Consider the following 26,333-nt stretch of genomic DNA (forward strand, 5'->3'; position numbering starts at 1 on the left):
CACTTTGTTCTGAAACATCTCTTTTTGTATTGCTTTGCTTATGTTTTCAAGTTCTATGTGGCAACCATGATGGAGCAGAAATACCAGAGTTGGTTTTGTCTTCAGGAATGTTTCTATAAACTGCTGGTCTCTGGGATCTGGCTCAGAAAAGAACATCAAGAAGTAGAAACGTTTGATAAAATCCTGGGAGAGTGAAGCTCTGCATTTTGCTCTGAAAGGGAAAATGGTTCTCCCTGCAGTGACAATATCTTTTTCTCTGTGTAGCCCACAGAAAGCAAACTAAGCAAAAAAAGTTCAGCTGTTTCATTTTCAGATGAGACTCATAGATTTCTGCCCCATACTCCATAATTTCAGTGGGAATTGGCCACTCATAGCTTTCATATTCTCTTTGAAATTTTGATCTTATATGTACTTGGTAAACTAAAATAAGCTGTTAAGTCAGTCATAAGCTTCAACTGACTCCTGAGGACAAAGTACAGGTATAATCATGGTCATATTCCCAGCACAAATGCTTTTGCCTTTGAAGTTTTATGTTAAAGGATAGCGGCACTGTGAATTGAAATATTTGAGGGTCATGACCATGTAAACATACCAAAAAACCATGTCTTCTTCCTATAATAATTCATCTTCTACAGACTTGTAGCAGATTTAGAACAGGTTGTGAGACCTCACTGACATAATTAGGAATATTATCATTTCTTAAAGTTATAAAATTGTCACCGGCTAATTGTAAGGTGACTTGTGGCAGTACATCATGATTTTGTCTTCCTGCTTGGAGATAATTACTTTGTACTCAAACCCCATTAAAATGATTGTGCCTGATGCAAACACATCTTGCTCAAATTACCTGTCTCTGAAATTCTGTTTATCTCTATAGAGACTCTCTGAACCGTGCGTTAAAGGAACAAATCCTTGACAAAAAGCAACAACGGGAAACTCTCATTCACATGCAAGTAGAGAAAGATAAAGAACTGAGAAATCTGAAAAAGATGGAGCTACAGCTGAACATGATTTATGAGTCCTTGGAACAAGACAAGTCACAGCACAAAACATTGAAATTAGAGGTCTGTATGAACACATTGATCATAAGAATTCCAAACTTTCTTGCAGAAAATTCATGTATGATATACTTGGACTAATCCTAACAGAGGGAGTAGGATAAGACTTTTCTAAGTCTTATGCACAGAGAAGTGTTAAGAGTGCCACAGCTACTGACTAAGGATGCTCTCAGTTTTTATAGCTGTAGTGAGAATACTGTGTGAACCCATACTGGGGCTCTTATTAAGAAACAGTAATTAAAGGAGCATCCTAATTAGAGCTGGCACTGATTATATTGGCACTGTGGCATATGTCCTCCTTTGAGGCACTGTATCATTTTCTATGTGCAGTAGCGTAGCGGCTTGCTTGCTGGCATCAAAGTTTGTATCAGGCAAATAAGGCCACATAGCCACATATTACCCAGGTCCTGGGTTTCACATCAGATAACAATGATCATCTTTATTAAGTTTGAAGATTGCTTGAACATTGCTGCAAATAATTTATGATGTGTTTAACATTATTCTGGGAGCAGGAAATTAGCACTCTATATAGTCTGGTAAAAAAAAATATATATATATATATTTCCTTATGTTTCCTTCATTTCCACTGAACTTTCTCTTTTCTCAGCTTCCTCCTTGTTTTAGTGTATCACCCATTACTCTTCTCATACCGATTTACTCTATTTTTTGTGCCTTCTATTACCTTGCTATTAAAGAGCAGTTTTAGTTTGCTTGTCTACTTGAAGCATTTCCTTTCTTTTCTTCTCCCCATTCTTTCTTAAAACATTATTTTGTCTGCTTTTTCCCAATAACTTCCTCTCATCACTGGTTCTTCTAATCCCATTTTCTTAAGCTTTTTTCCTACATTTCTTTCTAGACTGTAAGTCACTCATAAAATTCACCATGCTTAGTCGGTATTTTTTTTTGCAGGATAATAATATATCAATTATCTGATTTGGAAGTACAAGGAGTTGATGTTTCTTAACATGACATTGTGTCAGCACCATTTTTCTTGGTCCTTCTAAGCAGAAAAAGGAACTCTTTGTTGCATCACTATAAAATTCTTTACGTAACTTTATGGTATCAGAACCCACGTATACTTGGCTTTGCTATTTTTTCCAACTCTAAACATTACTCAGTAATATTTAATCTTTGACAATCAGACTTTTTTTTTAATGTCTTCTTCTATACATGAAGATGACATTTTCTCCTGAATTCACACGTGCATTAATTACCTGGTAGCACACTTGGGAAGAGGAAAAGCTCTATATAACCACACCTAAACTTTTAACCCGAATTTCTTGAGCTATTGGTTAAAGGGATGCACATATTCCAGACTTGGATCTTAAAGATCATGCTGCGTTTCTATTGGTATCAGCTCAGAGAATCTGGGAAGCTGAATTTTGTCCTGTGTTGCTATTGAAGAAAGAATTCTGGAGGGAGGATCACAATTGTTCAAAGTCATGCGATATTAAAACCAAGCCCCGTCATTCACTGATAGAGATGTGGTTAAAGTTCACTGAGCTGGGTGAGATCCCAACCCAACCCCTTTACACTGTGTGAAAGGGCCAGAGACCTGCAATGGAACCATACAGGTTTAGCTGCATTGCAGGGGATTCCCTCAGTGCTAACACCGGGTTATACTGCAGGCTTGAATTTGTGTTGCAAGTTGCAGCACCACGAGGTGTGCGGGAGAGGGAATGCCAGCAGAGATAAAGGTGGAGCTCAGAGTAGAATCATTCTCCAGAAGCTGCAGGATGCTGCTGTGTGACAACGTGAACAGGCCAGGACAGTACAGTCTTTTCAGCTCATCTGTCCCATTGTCTGTGTTTTCTCTGATAGCATTCTTGGCTCTTTTAGATGAGAAAATGTGAAATCACCTCTGCCCTGCAGCAGTCAGCTCACATGCAGTACTGGAGTGAGAACTGCAGTTCAAGCTCAATTCTGCTTTCATTTGCTATCTTGAGATGATTTTCATTTGAAAGATTTGGGAGCACAAAAGTTGACGTATTTTAATATTCAAGGTGATTCCAAGCAAAAAACTCACCAGGAATAATAGCTAATATAACAGTGTGATTGCAGAGGCAGCAGTCCATCAACATGCTTCCCCAGATTTCTCCTAGTTTAAGCGATGTGCTAAGTACAAAGTGGTTTGTAGAATAAGGAAATCACATGAACACTTCCTTCAACTTTTTTTCTTCTCAGTAAGTTGTGAAAGGTCAGCTATTGCTAAAGTGACATTCTGTGTGAAAGAGAACTGGCGGCCCCGGCTGCCTCCAGCCCCGGGCAGGGCTGCTGCTCTTCTCCCTGGCCTGGTCTCCTGCCAAAAGCGCCAAACTTGAGTCTTGCCTGATGCCAACAGAAGACTTTAATGGATGAAAGATGTTGGTAGGAGCTTTCTGCTTCCAGACACAGGAGCCTGACGGCACCTTTAGAATCTCATTTTGGAAATGTGTGTCCGCATCCGCCACAGCCAAAAATGCACAGCAGAAGTGGTAACAGCACAGCAGAAGTGGTAACTGATGTACACTGCAGAAATGCTGTGTTCACTCCCTTCATGAGAGCGAAAGCAATTTGTTTAGCGTGGATTATGTTGACCTTTTAGCAAATCTAAGTCAGATCTGACCTGTCCTAGAGCTGGAATCAAATAGCAAGTAACCTCAGAGCTTGACCTTTACCATGCCATGTTATCCTTTCTTTTAGTGCAAGTGAATACCAGAGTGCTGTGAGGCCAAAAAAACCTGGTGCCTCACAAGGTCTATCACACAAATGGTTTTAGTTGGATTGTTCAGATTTAATCAGAAAGTAATTTCTTCCTTCTCGCATTTCTTTCTAAAATCTGGCTGAATAAACAGGTTCTCCCATAACGTATAAGAAAAAGTGGTACATAGCTATGCTGTTTACTTGGACTTCCTGGAGCCTCAGGGAGAAACAGGAAACAGGAAAATCCTTCACAATTTAAACCGATAACATAACACTTATGCATTCCATCACTTAAACTGGGCTTTGTAATGTTTAAGAAAACCTTCAGAAACTTGGGCATGGTGTTGAGGAATTCTGCTCAGCCACCAGTAACTCTTGGATTAAGAGTTGCAACAAGACAGAAAAATAATAATTTCATCATGTGTATAAGTAATTGAAATAGATTTTCTGCGTTTTTCACACCTCTTGTTGCCATCATTGAGAATGCCTGATTTATTTTTGCAGGCAGAAGCTATCCCTAAAATTAATGGAGTATTACTAGAAAGAAGACGAGAACTGCAGAAGGAAATTGAAATGAAGAAGAGATGTTTAGCTAAACAGGTGATGAGTTCTTCATTCTCATATTAATTCCCTGTAATGATTGGTTTTCTGTCATGAGAATAAAGGAACCATTTTTTAATTTTTTTTTTTAATGGTGATAGTTTCTGACTGATCTGTATGGAAAGGACCTTAATGATCCTCTAGTTACAGTTCCCTGCCACAGGTGCAGACATCTTCCTCTAGATGTGTGGATGTCTGTCGATATTCACCGGGGTCAAATGTGCTGGAAATGCAGATGTCTCATTCACAAGAGTATTACTACTTGCCACTTTCTGGATGACTTTATAATAAGCAGTAAATTTTAGACATACTTTCTTCCTAAGTTCATATTCTCTTATCTTATTCTCATATACATTTTCTTTTGTGCTGTCTTTGAAGTCGTTAGAATTGTCAGGTGGGATTCAGCTTGTGTTTGGATATGCATAGGTACATACATGTCACTGTTTGTGTCCTTAATGGTCCGCCATAGCTGGTGGAGCTCAGAAATTCATCCATTCACCTCATCCTGAAATAAGCTGATTTGAAGGTTACATAAGGAACCGTTCTGGATATTTGAACTGATCACCAGTACAATACAGATCATAGAAGTTCCCCGAATAAACTCTCCTTTGAACTACAGCAAAGACTTAGGGAAAGGCCAAATCTTGATTTCAAAATTACACTGGGAGAGAAAGGACCAGTTCCTGCCAAATTGTGTCAAGGGTTAATCCATGTTAAAAATGTCTGGTTACTGTCATCAGAGTTTGACTAGTTTCAGCTTTCAGTCACTCTATTTTTTAAGTGTTTGACCTTTGATTTGAGGAGTTTGTTATCAAACTTCTGTTCACTGTACGTCTACAAAAAAAAAATCCAATCTCGTTATACAGTTATCTTGCTTTAAGGACACAAAGCTCTTTGAGATTCTTAGCATAGAAGGTGTTTTCCAAGCCTTTTGCAGCACAGTTTACCGCATGCCCTGATTCTTTGCTTTTATATTCAGCAGCTGGAAGTGCTGCTGGATGGAGGAACAGAAACTTTGTAAGTGCTAAAATATTTTGATGTTACCACAGGATTGTGCGTGGTGCTTCAAATGGTACTTTTAAGTCAGTTTTGTTATTCATTTATTTTTAAATCCATGTAAGGTATGCTTTGTAAATAAACCCAAAGTGTTTCAAACACTGGTAATACGTCAGGGCATAAGAACTGACTTTGATTTCCTCAGGAGCTGGTATCGGGTATGGATGCCCGCACGTTAGAGGAATGTATTGCTGAAGAAGGCCGGCTGTTCAAGGAGCAGGAAAGATGCCGCAGCGAGTTATCCAGACTTGCACAGCTGACTTGGCTGAAAGTTGAAGAGAAGGAACAGAAATCTAGGGAAGTGCAGAAAGTCCAGGTATCAAAATATCTCATATAATTGAAGGTCAGCTCTAAAGCAAAAGCTGCTATATGAAGAAATTAAATCACTAATGAGAAAAACCTTATAGGCTCTCGTTTCCCACTTTACCTTGAAGTTCCATTGGAAATGTTCATCACAACTATCCCTGTTCATTGCAGGGGAGTTAGACCAGATGACATTTAAAGGTTCCTTACAACTCTAAGGATTCCATGATTAACACAGGCAGCTCACAGTACTCTGTTAGTTGGTAGCAATTTATGGTGCAGTACAACAGTGCACTAAAATATCATGCTACAGTTGAAATAAGGTGTTTGAAAGGATGTTTTCTTTCAAGGCTACAGAATAAAATGAACAATTACGGAAGAGGCAGAAAAGCAGATAGCCCCAACTGAGATCAGTGGAAGTACAAGAAGGTTGTTTTGTTTTGCAAATGTATGGACATCAGAAGATACCCAGAACTACTATTCACTCCAAGGAGAGACACCAGTTCTTATTTTCCTGATACACTTCCATATGCAAATCATTCTATTAATTTGAAGGAAGAGGGAAAAATCCCCCATTCTTCTGGCTAAATACCAGGAACAAACTGTTTACACTTCCACAGTGTATGTCCATATTAAAATAAATTGGGTAGGCTATCCTTACAGCACATTGTGAATTTTTGACTGTCTAAAGAAATAGAGTCAAAGGAGCAGTTCAGGCTTTGCAAATTGAATAAAAATAAGTCCATAAATGGACCAAAACATTAAGAATATAATTTTGCTAGTAAACGCTCCTGTTCAGAACTGCAACCAGACATCCACCAGCTTTTTCTAATACCTATATCATCCTCTTGATATCAGTGGGCGAGAGAAGGTCTGTCCACTGAATGTTAAGGACACAAACTAGTAAGGACTGAATGGAACTGAAATCAGATGTGCAGAGCCCTTATGGAATGTAAGTGTGCCATGCTACTCAATCACCAGTGACTACTGAGAAGGCAGAAAAGTAAAGAAAGAATTTTTCTTTAAAAAAAGTGCATCATAAATTCAAGATAAAACTTCAACAGTGTATATGCACAACTACACTGAGATGGAACTGGAGGCTGTTTAATAAAAACAGTAGAACTACAGGTAGCAGGGATCATTCATTTCAAAATGAGCATGAAATAAATTATCTACATTTTTAGCAGTCATTGTAAGACTTATAGTATACATAGAGAGACTGGGTTGCTTAGTGTTATTACAATAAAGGCATTTCACTGTAATCAAAACAAATTCTTGGAAGAATTCTGCCCATATTTTCCTCATCTAGGAGAGCTGCTCTGTTTCTTTTTGAAAAATTAAAGCACTTACTGAATTCTATTTAAATTTCAGATGCAACTTCAAAATATTATTAAAGAAATAAAAAGAAAGGATCTTGAAATAGAACAGTATAAAAAGAGGAAAAGAAGAGTCCAGAAAGAGTAAGAAAACAATTACACACTAGATAAAGTAATTTTTATCCAGATAATGTATGCCTAAACTTATAAAAATTATTTCTTTCACACTTCTCCTCAGACTCCAAGGAGTTGCTAAAATGTGTGATATAATCCAAAGTGAAAGGAATAAATGTATACATTTGGTGCATGTTGCTCAGCAGAAAACAACTGAAATTAAAGACCGGATAAAAGTAAAAGCAAGTGAAAGAGAAACTTTAAGGAATACTCTTATAACCCAAGAAAGGTGAGTTTTAAATAAGCTGTAAATCACAGATGTAGAAATGGAAAATGTTTCTTAGAAAGAATCCTATTCTCACTTATTACCCTGACTTTTAGTACCTGATCCAAACAAAGAAATATTGCAACACCCTTACAGAATCTGCTCCAATCCTAACAATTTACAATTAGTTTGGGCATTACTGCATGGGAAGGAAACCTTTTTGAAGTTTGTCTGCCTTCTTTCTCATTTTCCTATCCTTTCAAGTGAAAAACTGCATTTATACTTTCTTCGTATAACTGTTCTCAAGCCCCTAGCATATGAGTATGAACAATTCTGTTGTGCTCATCCTCTGGCAAAAGGAGGTCCATACACAGTTCACAATAGACTGGATGGTACCAGTAAATGAGTCACTAGCTAGTAATATGGCCAATTAATTATTAAATTAGAAATGAGCTTCTTGTTTCAAACTCAAACTGTAGTCTATTGGATAATATTTCAGATCAAACAAAACATGGCTTCAACTTCTAGGCAAGCCTGATCAAAATGAAAGCTTACACTGACAGCTGAGGAGGAGCAGCTGGTGTGTGTGATTCTGTTTTCTCATCAGTCATTGCTTGGTGGAGATGTTTTTTTGCCATCTTTGTCATCCAAGTGGTGATTTTCTGCTTGGTGCTATACAGACAGTGACAGCGTCTCTGAAATCAGTAGCCAGGAAAGCAGGGAGCTGGGAAAGGAGCAAAACAGCACAGCCAAAACTAAGTTTAGAAACAATTCATTTTGCCCAAAACTTTGTTTTCTGGCATCAAAAAAAAAATTGCACAGCCATGCCTAAGAATGCATTCAGGATAAATTCAATCTATATGTGTAGTTAATCTCCATGTTCCTTGAGTTCAAAGCCATGCTGGAGCAAGATGAAAAGAAGTGGCACTTCGTGGACTGAAGGGATTCTGATGACATATGCAAGCTGATGTTTTGTGCTAAAATGTTTTAGGCCTTCCTAATAAACTACTTGTGAGAGGAAGAAGAGAAAGAAGGATAAAAATCCATCATGGTATCCCTGACTTAACTGCAAGCTACTCAATTTAGAAGACAGAGTATCAGTCCAAAAATATAGTTTTTTTCATATTCTATTAAATAATTCACTGCATTTCTCCAATAAAAAGCAGAAATGAACCAGAAAGAATCTCACAGCTTTGCACAGAGTAATTCAGCAGCTACATGACGGAACTGAGAATGAGAGGCAGGGCATTTCATCTGCTGTTCTATATTTTAATAGGAGACAGTGCTTCTTCTTTCACTACCTCTTTTGTACGTTAACAAATATCTTCCCAGTGTACACAAAGTAGCCTCAGTCCAGAAGTGACACTTAGTGCAGTTTAAATGCAATAAGTCTGAATCCCTGTTGTTACCAAAGCAATGCTCCACATGGCAACAAGAAGCTGTCTTCTGAGCAAAGGCACCATCATCCAGTGGCTGGCAGTCTCCAGAAACAATGCCTCTTCTTCAATTTCATGCATGGTTGTGATTTATCTCTAATCTTTTGTTATGATGTTTTTCCCACATCTTTCAAATAGGAGGATTGATAACATTCTATCTCGTGTGAATGTTGGGATACAGTGTATTATAAGCTTGGAGACCTCAGTCACAACCGTGTTATTTAAATATCAAACTGTAAATGAAGAGAAGGACAGGCTTACTGCACATTAAGAACTTGCAGTCCACACTTCTACTCTTTAAGTTTTTTCCCAGGGCAGAAGAGCTGTGGTGCAGGCTCCAGTTACAGCATTTCACTGGGCCGTAGTCCAGATCTGCTCAAGTTGGAAAGAGCTCGTACAGAGGCGATTCTCAGGAAAGGATTCTACCTCTTGTCACGCTTCCTTGAAGCAGGGTGACATAGAAGATTCTCTGTGCAATTGAGCAATTAGTTTAAGCTCTGCTTTTTTGTGCTGCAATTGCTTTCAAATTGAAAGGACTCAAAACTTTCCTACTTTTCTGTTACCTTAAAGAGAACTGCAGAAACAACACATGAAGAATAAAAATAACGTAGCAATTAAGGAGAGTCTCAAAAACGATTGCTCCAAAGTCATACAAGTCATGTATGAAATGAACGAAAAGAAAAAGCAACAGGTTTTGGATCTTGACAGACTTACCAATATTGTTATCCGCATTGAAGAGGAAATTGCGCAACTGCACAAAAAGTACAAAAGAGCCATTGAGGAACAAAACGAGAGGTACGTGTGTAAATGTGATGCAGTAAAGTGGGTCATTCTGAAATTCATGAAGCGATACCTTTCGATTTCTGATAAGTCTAACCAAGAATACCAAAGACACCTTCACTGCGGTGCCTCGCAAGCAGCCTGCGACGCCTGTGCTGCTGTGTGTCTTGGATGTGTGTGCTGGTTCTCCACTGCTGGAGCCATTCATTCTTCAGATCTCTTACAGGACAGCACAGTACCTTGTCTGCTGAATGCCTTGAGAGCTTGTAGCCTCTGCTCTCTGTGCTTTGTACACCACTCTCATATGGAGGTGTAGAGAAAAGCTTTCCAATCACATTACTCCACTTTCCAAATGAATGCTGTAGAGGGCAAAAAAAGCTTGTAGCAATGGTATGAAGCACCAAAGCAATCTTGGTAGATGTGTTCTCCGATTTTCAGCTTGTAATTCTGTTCTCTTTTTAAAATGCTATGGTGATATTAAAATAGCATCTGTGAAATCTTGCTATATTTCCCAGATTATTGCTATCATTTTTTAAATTTACCTTTTATGTTCTTGAATGAAATACAAGGAATATCAACCAAAATTTTAAAAAAACCTACCTTTTCCTTTTGGGCTTATTGCAGTGGCCTTCTGCTTAGAAGTCGAGAAGAAGAAATATGTATTTTATATGAAAAAATAAATGTACAAGAGTTTTTGTGTAGAAAAGGAGATATTGAGATGCAAGCTATGGATGAAAAAATCAGTTTTCTGAAGATGAAGGTGGCTGAGAAAGAGAGACAGATTAAATTCTGGCTCAAAGCGCTCCCAATGAAGAGAGCCCTGGACGCAGAGTTGGTCATACTTCAGATACAGGTTGGTGGGAAAGAAGCCCCTTTTTTCCCCTTTTGTTTTCTCTAATTCTGTATTTAAAAACAATTATTGTATAAAATATGTCAGCGTGTACAAGGCTTATTAAAAGAGAAAGTTCATTAATACACCAGTCCAGGAAAGCACCGATGTGTATTTGTAACTTGAAATGTGTCAGCTCCTAGCTCGTGTATAACTGACGCCGTTTGCCATGTGCATACCCTCCATCCCAGCTAGCACTCCCAGGGCCGTAAATGTCAAGATGACTAAGCTGGAGAATGGCAGTCATGGGGAAAATATGGGAACAGAGATAAAAATTGTTAAAGCTGCATTGATGGGGTAGGTGGAGGGCTGGGGAATATACTTAGCTCTTCACATTTCTAAAATAACAGCCCAATTCAACCTTGACCCTGAGCCTACTCTGGAAACTGCTGCCCACAGTGATGCCGCATACATTTCCTTCTATACAAAAACAGAGTAAGTTTTAGTTCTAGTTACAACATGACATTAAACAATTAACAAACTGCAGCGTTGGTCATTGTTCTGGGCATTCTTTCCCCGCTTTCTGAAATGGCCCATTTACTTTTGACCTTATCTCCAGATGGTAATTTTTTCCACACGTACTCTGTTAATGTCTACACAAAATTATGGTGTACCATTGCCATCTGTAATTGCATGGATGGAGCTGTGCCTCGCTGTTAAATAGTGCTTGCACTGTTCTCTTATTTCTGGTCTTTTAAAGAGATTGTATGCTCAGCTAATAAAATACAGTTTTGTGCAATACCTTATGCAAATCATACCTCAAAGAGCTTCACAGTGCAATTACAGACTTAAATGATGAATTAAAAAGAACATAAAAAGAGATGATAGACTGAAGAAAATAAGAAATGCTTCCAGATAAGACTTAGAAAGAGACTGAGAGTCACAAACGCAGCAACAAAGCGCAGATGATTTCTGTGTTAAGTTTTCTGTTCTGCATTCCTGAAACTTTCTCCTTTGTGATGATGGTCTGTGTTAAGAGCTGAAGGGAGGCTGCTGTTACAAGCTTTTTAAATCTTTTAGCATGAAGTAAAACAGAATGAAAATAGTGTTGTGATACGGTCTCTATGCATGTTCCCAAGTTAGGGATTTTTGAGCAAACAATGGCAAATAATCAGTTGTCACTAGATATTGTGGTTATGGAACATTACGTGGTTCAAGCTGGCTGCCAGCCCAGCCATCTCCCTGTGCTGTCAGGTATTCTAGCATTAATACTCTTCCTTCTACTGGTAATAACCATTATGACTACTAAGAAATCGCTCTAAATCATTTGGCTTTATCACCTTGATTTAAATAAAAGTCATAAGCCTAAACTGAATTCTGGCATTGATCAGATCATTAACTCCTGCCTTGATTACAGATCTGGCCCCATGTTGACATCCAACAGCATCACTTGGTTACAATGTGCAAAGCCTTTTACAGCAATGCTCATTTGCACACGACCTTGACTTGATGCGGTCAGTACAGGTCTAAATCCATCCTTCCTGTGAACCCAACCTCTGATGCCAAGCTGAAGCCTAAAGAAGTGGTAACAGGCATTCTGGCCTGAAGTTAGAGCCCACTGGGCAAATTATACAGATCAATGGTAAGGGCTCTGTATTAACAAAAAGAGTTAGGTGTCTTCGCCTTTGGAGGAGATCCTGACAACTCTTGGAGGTCTTTGTCCTCAGGGCACCTACCTCTCCTTGTGGACTGCACAGGAATCCTTGAATCATGTAGGAAAGGTATTTCAGAAGGCATTTACTTTTGAAATACAGTTTAGACTATCTGCATTAGGCAGGACAAATCCTGTCTCTGCACCTTTCACATTTTCTTTTTTCCTCTTTTCCTACACTGCCTGTCTCCTTAAATCTCGGGTATTTTCCAAACTCTGTCATCTTATTCTTTTCTGTACTGCTTTTCTTCTCTCCCACATTTCCCAGCTTCCCCATTACCCCAGAACTGTGTCCCCTTTTCTCACTCTAGATGTGAATTGAACTTTCTGGCACTGAATGCAGAACAATCTTCCATCCACAGATACATTAGAGGTAACACTTCAAACACAGGGATTGTGTTTGAAGGAAAAGAAAACAAGCTGGAAGGAAATGTTTTTGATTTTTTTTTTTTTTTTTTTGAGACATCATTTGAATCTAAGCCTCCCATATTCCCACCAGATCCTTTCATCATCAGTAAGTTAGCTATTCTAAGATGCGTTATCTACTTCTTTAGAGATGCACCTCTGACCAGAAGGTGAATGAATGCATCATATTCAATAGACTACAGTTGCCGACCCCATGCCTGGTGGCTGTGGTACCCACTCAGAAGTGGGGAAGCACAGACTGGGGCTGCATGGCAAAACAGGAAGAACAAAAATGTAACGTGGTCCTCCTGTGTTCCACACAAGTTGCTCGATCATCAAACCATGGATATTCCATTCTTACACTTTCCATCAAATGCCATGTAGTTTCTCAAAAAAATGACAGGTGTTGATAGATTTTTATCTCAAGCAACACTAGATCGGTTCTAAGCAAAAGCACTGCCAAGACGGAGTAGGTATTTTTGTTACATTCAGTGTAAAGCAATAAAATCAGAAATATTTAGAAGCACTTCCTCTATCTGACACAATAAATACCTGACAAGGTTTTAAGCTGGGCATCAAACTATACAGCTTTTACTTGTGACTGCACATCACGTTCCTGCTGACTGAAACAACCCATGAGGACTAATCTACCTTCAACAGTGAGAAATACCTGGCACTAATCATTAATTAGTCCAACAAACAGACCTGCTGAGCTCACAGTGCTCCAGGTGGCACTTTCATGCCTCTGAGCTAAACTAATGCACAGGGACTGATAATTGCACAGAAGCATTTGGCATCAGTTTATCCAAGTTTTAATACAGCCTCTGAAAATCTATGGACCACAGCATCAGTTGTAGAAAACCAGGGCTAGCAGAGAGAAGAGCTTCGTGGCAGTCCTGCTTGTGCCCCAAGTGGGGCTGCCTGCCATTCATGAGGGCACAGCTGCTCTTTCCTGGTGGAAGCTCCTATTCCCCAGGCAAGCTGCCCCAGCACTTCCATAACACAGGAACAATTTTCTTAACCTTTAGCTGAGCCGCTCTTGCTGCAGTGTAGGCCTTTAGATTTCTTTTTCATCCACCAGGGACACAACAAACAGATCATTCTCTTCCTCCCTGAGGCAACGTTTCACGTTCCTGGAATAAAGTCAGCCACATTCGTCTCCCATGCTTTTGTTGGGCTGCACAGCCCAACACTGATGCACTCCTTTGCATCAGCCCTTAGAGCTAGCACTGCTTCAATCCTTCTTTTCTACTTTCCTTTCTTTCTGCCTTCAAGTGCAGCACCTAATGGCAGTGGCTGAGAGCAAAAGGATTCATTCAGGCAGGTGGCATTTCTGCTTACACGCCCTTCTATGTTGGTAGTATGTTGGTAGTCCTTCTTGCAACAGCATGATGTACTGATTCACATTTGCTTTGTGAGTACATTTCCTGATGTAGTCCTTACCTTACATTTTCATCCAGAACCTGTTTCCTTATCTTGTTTATGATGAGATCATATGAAACAATACTGAACTTCTGTAAAGATCAAACTGTATGATACCTACCATTTCTCATCCATGCTCAGGTTAAATAATAGGAGATCAAACTGTTTGGCACAACTACGTTAGCTATTATTCATAGTCTTTTATTTTCCAGCTATTTACAAAGAAAGCTTCATGATTTTTTTTTCATATTTATTATTCAGAAAGTGATTTATTAATTATATCTCTATATATTACATCCATAAATATTAATAACATCTATACTCAGCAGCTCCATTTCCCCCCACTTTAAAAACCAGATGTGATATTTGCTCTTTTCTAGTGCAAGAGATACCCCCCTACATTCCCTGAGGTTTCCAGAATCAACATGAGCCCTGCCCTCTCCGAGCAGCCCTCTATCTGCTCCGTGTTCCTTCTCATCTTTTCATTCTTCAGCAGTTCTTGCTATCTACAGTCAAGCACAGCAAAGCCATTCTCGTAGGGCCTTTTCCCATTCCCTGTATCAAACACACTCCAAGAAAGGTCTTTTCTGGTTTTAAGACTTACCTATCCTTACATTGTTTAAGCACACACATGATGTCACAGTTATCTCCAAATGTGCTTTGCTTTCCATATTTTTGGTTTAGCTTCTATTTAATTCCCATCATCTGTAAAAGTAAGCCAAGCATTTATCAGGAAACCTGGATTTTTTTTTTCTTGGTTCAGACAGTGTTTGTTCTGCACCAGTCCTTCTCTGAAGTAACAACTCAAACCTGTATAACACAGGGAGCTGTACTAATCCCACAGAGGTACCACCACCTCCAGCAATGTGCCTGCAGCTGTGTTGCTGCTGGAGCCCTTTGGCCCCAGATCTCTGGCACCAGCACTGCATCCTGTTGTTTGTGCTCACCCTGTTCTTGCATTCTTCCGCTTGTAGTTCTCAGATACTGCTAGGTTCCATTTTCAGCTGTTTAAAATTAAAATAAACCTTTAAGTACGCCTGAAATGAGTTGCATGCAGAAGGGCATGCATTTTATATCAAACCACGATTTGACAAGGAAGCTGCTCAGCACAGATATTGAGGGCTTTTACTCTGTCTGTTCTTAGACAAAGTGTAAAGGAAAGATTTGCGTGAACCTTTTTCCCAGAAAAGAGCTGCTTAGAGCAAGTACAGTGCTGACACTTCATTATCACCTGCAAATAACTGTCAGTTTTCCAATTTGCAGTTGAACATGAATTGTTCTCTTCCAGTGAATAAACCCTGTCCCTATAGCAATGGCAAAACAATCACTTTGTATTTGTGGTGACCCTTCCCATAGCTGTGAGCATCATTTCCTCGACAATGTCACCACCCCTTGCTGCAGGTTAGCACTAACAGGGAAGTCACCATGCTTGTGTTCCAACAAATGCAGAGGGTGTGACGGTGTGCTGACAGATAGCCAGGTGCACATCAGGCACACAGCCTTTGTGGCCTGCCCCGTGAGTCCAGACATGAGGAAATGTTCCCAGTCACTCCTTCAGCAAGCAACTGAGAGGACGTGGAGTTCCATCTGTGTACTCTGGGAATCATAGAATGGCCTGGGTTGAAAAGGACCATAAGGATCATCTAGTTTCAACCCTCCTGCTATGTGCAGGGTTGCCAACCACCAGAGCAGGCTGCCCAGAGCCACATCCAGCCTGGGTACAAAACACATTCAGCGTTTCATTGCCAGCAGTGACTTGCCTGGGCTCACCTCACAACCACCCTTGCGGATGCAGACACTGCACTAGGCCGGGCAGCTGAACCCCATCCAGCCTGGTCCTCAGGACTCGCTCTCCTCCATGAGGGTTCCCCTCTCCTCTGCCCAGAGCTGCAGCCATCTGCAGCACAGATAGGCCCTGCCACTCACTGACAGCAGTGATGGAGGGTGGCCCTCATCCACACCCTTGTGTTGGCCCAAGGGATGTGACCAGCCCCAGCTTCCCATCCTGGCTGCATGGCCAATGCTGACCATCTACCCCCAGGACTGCTGCTTTTTCCCTAACTTTCAGAAGGTAAAAAATATCTTCCAGTCAAGGCACTTTTCAGGATACCTGGTGGTTCAGAGAAAAACCCTGGTTGACATGACTGCTATACTGATACACAGGTTGCTCTGTTGCACACATAGTCAAGAGAACAAGAGCTCAAGGAATCATTGAGAGGAAATTGTATTTATGTCTTAGAAAGAAGACCTTCATAGAAACACAGAATGGTTTGGGTTGGAAAGGACCTCAAAGCCTGCCAGCCCCAACCCCTACCACAGGCTGGTTGCCCCACCAGCTCAGGCTGTGCTGGGCCCCATGCAACCCAGCACCTCCAGGGATGGGGCACCCAGCGCTTCTCTGGGCAGCACCTCACCACCCTCTGAGTAAATAATTTCTTCCCAGCATCTAACCTAAATTTCCCCTCTTTTCTTTTAAAACCACTCACCTGAAAGAACCCTTCTGTGGCACAAGCTCTCACATTCACTACCAATAGGACAAGACAGTGCCATTTCTGACAGTGTAGGGAAATGTTCTCAGTGTTGGACCAGCACAGACTGACACAGGCCTGTGCTGCCAGAGCACCTCAGGCACTCCCAACAAGGCTGCAGTCCTGCTTCTGAGCTCAGGCAGTGCAGCATGGCCATGAGCTGTGCACCTGAGCACCCTGATTGCAGAGGCACAGCACACCAGGCACACCAAGACCTTCCCTCACTGCAATAACAGGGCTTTTTTGCTTCTAGTCAGGAAAGTAACCCTTGCGTGTTTTTGTTTGCCAGTATTCCCAGTGCAAGGACAGGATTAAAGAGATGGAGGAAATCTTTGTTGACCCCATGAATGAGAGCAGAAAGCGAGACCTGGGAGGGAAGGACCCGTCTCCACCTGAACTGCAGAAGAAGATTGAACAGGTAGCGTCAGGTCTCACTGCACAGCCCCTAACACTGCAGGTTGAGTTCTTTTAGAAAAAGCAAAGGGTGTGCAAAATAATAAACCATTAATGCATGTGAACCAAAGGCAGGCCCACCATCCTCTCAACATAACACCTGTACACGTGACATAGGGTTAAACCAGCATTCTCCACAGTGATTGGCTTTTCTGCTTTGTCCCCACTCCAAACAGAGACCCAGAAAAGATTGGTACCCAAAGGCTCCCAGGCCAGCTGCACCCCTGTGGTGCTTTCCCCCTGGAGCTGCATAGGAAAACATTAAGTCCAATACAAAAGCCAATTTCAGGGCACCTCCTGTATTGCACAAAGTCAGAAAGGAAAAGGGACAGAAGGAGCAGCCATGATGTTTTTAGTTATTGTCTATCTTACTTACAGGGGAAAAAAAAAAAAAAACAAACACACCTGCTCTATTCTGTTCTTCAGGTGGGTCTGACAATCCCAATGCACTATCCTCTCTGCTCTGCAGGTATTCAGGTACCTGCGAGCACAGTGCAGTTCTCACCCACATCCTCCTACTGAAGGGCTGACTGCAGTGATTCAACAGGAACACTTCCTGGGGCCCCTTGCATTTTTTGCTTAACTTCCTCGTGTCCCTTGGCAGGCGAGGGATCCCAACAGGGCTGGGTGGGCATAGGGTCATAGCCCACCTGTACCAACCTCACCAACTTTAGAAAACTGGATTTTGTGAATGCATAACATAGATTTAATGTTCCCATTCAACCTCGCCTTATGCTTTAAAGTCCTTTCAGTTGCACAGTACTTTCTTTGTATTTGGAGCTCACTTTTAACAGCAAGGTGTCAGGGGAAGATTACTGCAAGCAAGAGCTGAAACTTTTAATGCCTGTAACTCAACCAGAAATTTATAAACAAAACAAAACAAAAAAAATCACTAGTAAAAAAAATCATGGTTTTCACTAAAATCATGGCAAAGCAGTAGTAATGCTGATGTAATTTGGGAAAACTGCTGGTGAAAAATATTGCTGCTTAAGTACATTAATTCCAAAGGTGTCTCCAAGCAGCCACAGGAACACCTTCCGTTTCACTTTCCCCCAGCATTTACCTGTGCTGTGCATATTCCTCCCACTGCAGCTGGAGGTGGAGCTGGTACAGAAGGAGGAGAAGCTGCTGGAGACAGACATGATCTACGAACACGTTGCCCGGCTCACGGACAAGATCCGTGCCACAGCAGAGAACGGGAAGCAGGGCACGCTGCTGTTAGCAACAAGGGTAAGGAGGGCACTCTGCTCACTGGCCCCTAGGAAACAAAATTCTATCCGGGCAGCAGGCAAGATGACTTGCTTGCAAATTACTGAACTAGCAGGTGGAATCAGTGACGGGCAGGTTGTACGTTAGTCTGAAGAAATGACAGACGTTTAGTAATCACAGTAATAAAGGCACAGCAAGAGCATTAGGAATGGACTGAATGGACTCTCTTTTTGAAAGAAAATTGCAGCATCAATTGATCTTTCACCAAAATGTGCACTAAGTTATTTCTCAGATCAAGTGCTTCCAGACACGAGATACAAAGCAGGAAGGGAAGCTATGCAGTTGGCATATACTTTCATAAAGCAAGCTAATCCAGATATTAAACAAAAACTGCAAAAAATGGAAGGACAGGAGGCCTGATCCTTAAGTAAATTACTTGAGATTGCTTAGGAAGTGTATAACACAGTAGAAGCCAAAAAAAAAAAAAAAAAAGAAATCTTCCCACCTCCTTGATGAAAAAGCTCCAAATAGCTCCAAACCCAGTGAAAGAGAAAAAAAAACAAACAACAGTGATGTAATTAACGTACAACAAGGCCAGGGCTGATGTTCTTTTCTTTGTTATTATCTCTGGCACTCAGGCTTAAAATCTCTAGAGGAAACCTTTCATTTTCTACAGAAAGAAATAACATGGCTGCCATTTGCCTTTGTGAAATTACAGCCATTGGCCAACAAATTACTGTACAAATGGCAGTGTGCCAGAAGTTTCATGCTCTGGCTCTACCAATCCCCTATGTTACTTTAAAAACAGCATTTTAGCTCTTTTATGCTTTTTTTTACATTTTCATTTTTAACGTCTCTGCAGTCAGAATCACAGATTCCCACTCTGTTCCCTTTCTGTCCATGCCCCTGCTAAGAATAATTCAGGTTTCTGATTCCAGATAAATGAACTACAGAAGAAGATAAAAGACAGGACCCGGAAGATGATGGCTCTTGTGGCAGAGTTATCCATGAAGCAAGCACTTGCCATTAAACTCCAGCAGGAAATGAGAGACAGAGAAGAGTTTTTGATGATTGTTTCATCAAGGATAGATCAAGGCCTTCCTCCTCCTAAAGAGACAGAGATTGAATGGTTGAAGGTTTTACGCAATGAGAAGATGCACAAAGAAGCAGCAGAGGCCAGAGCTAGAGTAAGTTTTTGCTGTGTTATGCTTTGGCTCCTCCTTTTTCCCTGCTCTAGCTTGTCCTTCTGAAAGAGCAGCACTAACTCAATGCACAGCTGCTCACTGACAACCATGGGCTCCAGGAGCTGGTGGAGATGATGGGACAGACAGAGGCCACTACAAAACCAGCACACTGTGGATTTCTGGAATTACAAACTGCAGTATGGCACACTGCTCATAGAGCAGGTCATAAAAACCTTAAGCAGAGGATATGTTACACTCAAATTACTTCAATAATCAAAAGTAGATCTTGCTTTATGTGACAGTGTTTTGAGTTAACTGATAAGATAGCCAAATACAACTGAGATTCAATAATTGAGAGAACACCTGCAGGTAGGAACTGGCTTTGCTATACGATCCCTTCTCCAAAGAAATCTGAAATGAACACAAAGCTGGGAGAGGAACACATAGTACCTACATTTAAAGAGCCTGAAGGCATGAAGAACTGTTGCAGGTCACCTGGTTTAGAATAAGAAACCTCTGTCACTCACTCTTTTCATATTATGACCCAGTTTCCTTTCAGTACAGTGATAGTATTCAAGAACAGCTGCTGTCAGCATAAATGCAAACTGAGCTTTGAAGCATCTTAACTATTATCATCTTAACCATTATCTTGTTCCTGAGATGGTCTGTGCACACTTATTGCAATTACTGCAAGTTCATCTAATTTTCTTTCTCAACAACAGCAATATGGCCCAAACTACACAGTATTTAAAAGGACAAACTCATACCTACATGGTCAATAAATCATGCTTTCCTTTCAATGAACACTTAAATACCCATCTGTGTTTTCTTGTTTCTTGATTTGCTAAGAATTAGACTCATTTTATTTGCTCATTGGGCATCTTCTGCTTTGGCTCAGAAGAGTACTGACTGCAGCCTTAAAACAAGTAGGCATGATGTGCTCACAATGCATTTCTTTTACAGCAGGCTGCAGAAGAGGAACAAGCTGCAGTGCCCGGCCATGTCCTCACAACAGCTGAACCACGGCCAACTGCTTATGTCCCAGACGATGCATACAGCCTGCCAGTGCCACGGCCCTACGGCGCTTTGGCTCCTTTCAAGCCAAGCGAACCCAGTTCAAATATGAGACATTTCAGAAAACCAATTATAAAGCCAATTGAAATCTGAGAAGACAACACAAGGAGGAAGAGAAGCCCTTACCAGTTGCTGAGTATCACAATAGCATTCAGACTACATGAAATGCCCATTAGAGTATAGCCAACTTCCACACAGTAAACAAAGTAGTACTTAATGCCAGAAGCACAGCTGAATACTCAGTGATACAAGTTCCTTCCTTCTGACTAGGTGGAGCCTGGTATGCCAAATGCACTGCAGTATTTTAAAATGAGTAATTATCATACCACACTTTTGTTTTTTCAGGTCAAGTTTTATTGCATCTATTTTACAGCACATTTCATTAAAAAGAATAAGGTAGAAGATCTTCTCTGGTTACCAATAGCACATGAATGAAGTCTCCACATATTACACAAATACACCACCACAGCTTTCCACAGTCCAAGACTGAAAAAAATTATTCAACTGACAAAAATTTATGTCACTGTTCAAAATTGGAAAAAGTGCACACCAAAAACTAAACCCACTTCAATTATTCATAAATAATAGTTGAAAATGAGGAGAAAACAACCTCCAGCAGTTCTTCCTGAAGCTGAGTTTTGAAACATAATACTAAAAGTTAGAAGGAAAAAATTCAGTAAACCTCATTCCATGCTGCTGTGAAGATACATTTCCAAAGAATTTTCTTCTTGTCCTGCATTGCATTCAATATATTATAAGCATCTTAAAAAAAAAAAAAAAATACATAAAATCCCTCTCCCATATAATTTAAGGAGACTACATTTTGTGCTAATTACATAGCTCAATATATTAGAATCCCACTCCAAAGGCAGAAGTACCGTAAGACAATACATGACCACCACAAGGAATGAGTATCATTATTGATGATTATATACAAAGACTGATGCCTCATTTGTTATTCTTACCTATTTTACATCATCACATCAAGAAATGCCTTTATTAGTCTAAGTGAGTAAACAGTGGCCAATTTTTTGTTACTGTACAGCTGGACTACCCTTTCCAGCACTGTCTGTCTCATTGAGACTGTTGAGAGTAATATTTTTTCACAGCATGTTTTGGTACCCACTAGTTCCACTGATTTGACCACTTCAGACCTGAAACCCCAGATGTGTTGGAAACCCAGGTCTGCGTCAGATGCATTTCTCTGCAATTTACCTAGAGGTCAGTAATTTCAGTCTTAGTGCACTGGACAATTGCTACTTTGAGTAGCTGATGTCAGTAATGGTGGCCTACTCAAAACTGCAGATTAATTAGCAAACATGACATTTAAGTTTAAAAAAAAAAAATCACAGTTGGCTGCACACTTGTATGCGAATGATTTTGAGTACCACAATTTACACGCAGTTGAAGAAAGCCATTTCAGGAATATCTGAGGCCCAAGAGCATCATCGTGTGTTTCAGCGCTGCTTCCTCCACAAACCTGACATCAATATGATCTTGTTTTTCATACGAATGCACACCTAGAAAAACACCATTAGAAAATCAGTATTTGCAAATCTAAGTGTTGTTGTACAGTAAGTCCTGCAGTCTACTAAACATCCTGACCCACAATACCAAAAGGTAAGGCGTTAGATGGAACTGTGTTTTCATCTAAATAAAATACCTACAGCTTTCAGTGCAGTTGTCTGATGCTCACCCATGGCATACGCTTTCCTGTTAGTGGGATATCAGTAAATTATGCCCCATGTGGAAGAAAGCTAGACTATCTCTGGAGGCTGCTAGGAATTTCCATACTAATTTTACCTTGGAAAGTGAAATAAGATTTAAGCATAGTAGCTGTTTGTGCTAGCATGTTCTTATATGCATCAGTATGGTTTAACTTTTTCCTCCTCCAAATAGGCTGATATCCATACATGAGAATATTGTATTAACACTCAGGTCCCTATCACACCTTTACTTCATTTATTAGTAAAAGTATAGCCAACTGCACTAAGCAGTGTAATGCTTCCTTAGGGCATTTTGCTTTTTCAGTGGAATTCAAAATCTTTGGATGCATCTGTTTCACTGCATGAAGCAAGTACCGTGACTAACATGAATTTCATTTCACAAAAAGGAACAGCTTAGAAACACACCCCCCATTGGAGCATTCTTCTCTGAAGTGGAAGATCTGACTTGATCTACCTCTACTTACTGGACAAAAGGCAATGCTTTAGCTACCATGCTGTAAAAGTAATGTACAAGCCCTTCTCCCCATTTAAACACAGAATAACAGCTATCACCACTCTGTATGCCAGTTTGGCAACTGCATTCAACACAGAGGATTCTGAATGAGAAGATACGCAGTGAGGAAGCACTCTGATTCCTGTCAACAACTAAACCTACATGTTCAGACATCACTAGAGTTTTATAGCAGTGTGAGCATTAAAGGGTAGCAATTACCAATCTTCCAAAGTACAGAATTAAAGTTACCTTGATTCTCTATCTCTGCCAGCACATTAGTCAGGTAGTTAAGAGGCAAAAATTCTATAGGGACTGGGTATCTCTCAGGGACAGGCCTGCTACACTGTAAGTGAGAACAGTTCAGATTAGTTTGCACGCTACCAAGTTTCAGTGTTACCTTCAGTGCCTTATGGCAGACAGCAAGGTCAGGAATCTTAACAATGTCTTACCTGCCTGGTCCCCAGCTTTTCAAGCAAAAGTTTCACATACTTCCGTGCAAGGAAATTAGCATTTGTTGGATGATCCCAGAACTGACGGGCCTTTAGACCAAGAGCCTAGTAAGTAAAATCCCCAAAAGATCAGTAACAAAACAGAACAGTGGAAATATAGTGAGAAAAAATAGGAGGGGAGAAAAAAAAAAAATGAAATCTAGGCTTTAACACAGACTACTTTGCCAGTAACTAAGAGATTATCACAAACCCCCAGAACATGGGGAATGATCAAATCCTTGCTACTCAGCGCCCACTGAGCTACTCATTAAGTTTCAATCAATCAATCAGTATTAAATCTGTCCCACTTTGCATGTGTACTGAAATATCAACTGGGGCATAAAATGACTGCTTTTTACTGCGACTGTGGTTCAGAATCATTCTTCTCACAGAAAGAGCAATAATGCCCAACTTATCAGTGTTGTGTTCAGAACAGCAGAAAGCTTACAAAAACAGAATGCCAACAAGGAAAGATACTGGGAACAGAATTTATATCCCATTACTTAGGGCACTGTCTGGGAAATGGCAAAATTGATTCACATTCCTGAAGCCAAGAAATCCAAACCGAATTGTTCCAAAGCTTCCAATCCTAATCAGTAAGAAAGCAAACATGAACACATTGTGAAATTAGCTTTTCCTGCTATTCTCCCAGTCTAAATTCTTTTTCCTCTCACTTCCAATTGTAATGAAATACAGACTATTGAAAGAGTTCATGTAAGAAACGCTGAAGGGTTTTCAGCGTTGCTGAAATACTTGCTTCTGAAGTCATCTAGTGAATGTAACCTGAACTCAAAATAGTCCAAGTCACCCCAAAGTGTCCTTTTAAGCAAACAAACTATTCTCTGCATTTTTTCCCAAAGCTGTAAATAGACACAGTAAGGCACTGAGCTGACTGTGTGTAACTAGCAGTGCATTTCCCCTGAAGCACAAGTCAGAGCACTTGGAATGGTGTTCCCCACCCACCAGGCCTGGGGCTGACAGCTCAGAGTCCCCACAATGACCTCAACTCACCAACCCCTGCCCAAAACAAGATACAGAGGACAAAGAGCACTTTGTAAAGCTCTCCTTCCCTACCCCTTCTCAAAACTACTGCCAAATAAAGAAGCCCTTGTTAGAGGAAAACTCTAGCAGCACTTCTGGCCATTTGAACTACACATAACAGTCCATAATGAACAACAATAAGCAATTTATGGCCAGAAAAGCCTGTTCTACAGCAAGGCACTCCCAAAGGGGGATCCCTGATTTTCTTTCACTCACTCACAGATGTTGTGCTTCCTCTGTAGTATTGAATAAGGAAAAGAAAGAAGCAATCTCCCATTGTTGTAACTTTCAAAGGAGCATCAAGAGCATGTGCCCAAACACCTTACCAAGGGGTGAGGCCAAGATTTTGTAATTCAATCACCACAGATCTCTGATTTGATCAGAATTTACACCTCCTACTGTACCAGCTTTTGAAAGCATTTGATAAAATAAGCAAACAAACAAAAAATGCACAAGAAGGTTACAAATAAGAAAGACATTTGTGGATACTGAAAATACAAACAAAAATATTTAGAAATTCTCTCTAAACCCTTATTACTATTTTATGTGTGAGTACTCAGAACAGTCTTGTCTGTTCGATTGCTGCAAGATAGTGGACACATTGAAAACTATGGACAAACCTAAAATTTAAGTTACCAAGGTACCCTATAGGTTATGAACAGCAGATGGAGAAACTTTGGAGGTTCAGTCTGTTTCTGTGTCCTCTGTGAGTCACAGCTAAGTCTTCTGTTGACTGGATCCTATGCACAGGGAGGAATTTCATACCCACTTCCAAATTCTAAGAACTAACAACCAAAGTCACCTCAGGAAGCCTTGTCACAATACTGAATTTCAGCTTTTCATTCTTCTCATTGTCATCCAGATCTGCAAGAGAAAGGTGGAAAAAAAACTCAAACTCTTTAGTAGCAAACACATAACTTCCAAATTCCTCTGAAGACATACAAAAAAATACTATTTCTGTGACAAAAATTTTTATTTCACATAAGGGTTAGTAGGAGTGTTACTTTTACAGTTTATACGAATATTCTTCTGGACATCTGCATACAGCTTCACTATTTTAAGTAATGATTTGTACAATAATTCAAATTATATTTATCAAAATCAGGCATAGATTAATATAAACATTGTGTCCATTGTGATTCTAACTGCACCTACAACTGCTACTTTGTACCACTCCCCATTTTGTTCCAGTGCTTCATGCCCCAATTATTCCTATTGTATGCTAGTTTGCTTCTAAGCCTCCTTTGTAGAAACACACTGCTTACCTCCTGCTGAGGGGAAAGTCACAAACAGCTGCTCCTGATGATACAGAACTGGTTTTAACCCCTGCCTTTAGTTAACATATTGATACATTTACAATAGATTCATGTTTAGAGTACACTAAACTTGCAATTACTAAATTTACTAAAAACACTGGGATGCTAAGTCAGGTTATGCCTTTGTTTACTTATTTTGCTATTTAACTTCCTAATATAGGGCTTCTAGTTATAAATGACCACAGAAATCCTCCAATATTTCTTTGTTTACTACAGTAAGGGTCAATCATAGAGTATGACTCTTAATTTTCTCCTTTCAGCCAAGCAACACAGACAGTTACACTCCTCACTGTAACAGCACTCATAAAGAAGAAGCTGAGTCTCCTGATCAGGATATATGGTGGCTGTATCTGAATGGCTGAAAGGACATCACACCCAACAAGTTGTCTGTTAAGCAAATGAAACATAACAAGTATGTTCACAGTACCTTTCAGCAGTTTCCTGACACAGGTTTCTGTCAAATGTAGAACCCCATTATCAATATAGTGCAGGAGAGTATGAAGGGGAAGACATCGAACACCAAGCCCCAAATGTAGAGTATGAAAACCTATGAAGGAAAGACAAATTTGTTTGGGAAAAGGAAATATCTTTCAAAGTTTGTAGCATTGACTAGCATTACTGTAGCTAAAGCCAACGCTATCCTCAACTTCTAAGCATTTCAAGTTAGTAAGGAAATGAGTTTATCTTTAAGTCTTGTCAAGCACAACCCTATCAGAAAGAGGAAAGCTAAGGACCCGAAATCATTAAGCTTCTCCAAGCTTATTGTTGGCTTACATCAGAGTTGTGTCATTATTTATCAAAGCTGAGGCCTCGCCACACGCAGTATATGGCTGCTACCCACAC

The 26,333-nt window shown here is 40.2% G+C and overlaps 2 protein-coding genes across 2 annotated transcripts in view; one reads left to right on the forward strand and one right to left on the reverse strand.

Moving 5' to 3' along the window:
• Positions 1–20,518, forward strand: part of CCDC146 (coiled-coil domain containing 146) — a gene marked incomplete at both ends in the record, with an annotated part of 66,009 nt that extends 45,491 nt beyond the window's left edge. The window contains 11 exons of the mRNA XM_079547306.1: positions 878–1,064; positions 4,245–4,340; positions 5,542–5,712; positions 7,071–7,159; positions 7,254–7,418; positions 9,401–9,625; positions 10,235–10,463; positions 16,795–16,923; positions 18,051–18,188; positions 19,106–19,354; positions 20,315–20,518. Coding sequence (XP_079403432.1) covers positions 878–1,064; positions 4,245–4,340; positions 5,542–5,712; positions 7,071–7,159; positions 7,254–7,418; positions 9,401–9,625; positions 10,235–10,463; positions 16,795–16,923; positions 18,051–18,188; positions 19,106–19,354; positions 20,315–20,518 — 1,882 coding nt within the window. The remainder of the gene's footprint in view (positions 1–877; positions 1,065–4,244; positions 4,341–5,541; positions 5,713–7,070; positions 7,160–7,253; positions 7,419–9,400; positions 9,626–10,234; positions 10,464–16,794; positions 16,924–18,050; positions 18,189–19,105; positions 19,355–20,314) is intronic.
• Positions 20,519–21,844: 1,326 nt separating this feature from the next.
• Positions 21,845–26,333, reverse strand: part of GSAP (gamma-secretase activating protein) — a gene marked incomplete at both ends in the record, with an annotated part of 45,536 nt that continues 41,047 nt past the window's right edge. Inside the window, 5 exons of the mRNA XM_079548683.1 lie at positions 21,845–21,945; positions 22,895–22,988; positions 23,095–23,199; positions 24,977–25,038; positions 25,918–26,037. Of these exons, the coding sequence (XP_079404809.1) occupies positions 21,845–21,945; positions 22,895–22,988; positions 23,095–23,199; positions 24,977–25,038; positions 25,918–26,037 (482 nt within the window). The remainder of the gene's footprint in view (positions 21,946–22,894; positions 22,989–23,094; positions 23,200–24,976; positions 25,039–25,917; positions 26,038–26,333) is intronic.

This window comes from Tetrao urogallus (genome assembly GCF_951394365.1).
Source record: "Tetrao urogallus genome assembly, chromosome: 1".
NCBI classification, from domain to species: domain Eukaryota; kingdom Metazoa; phylum Chordata; class Aves; order Galliformes; family Phasianidae; genus Tetrao; species Tetrao urogallus.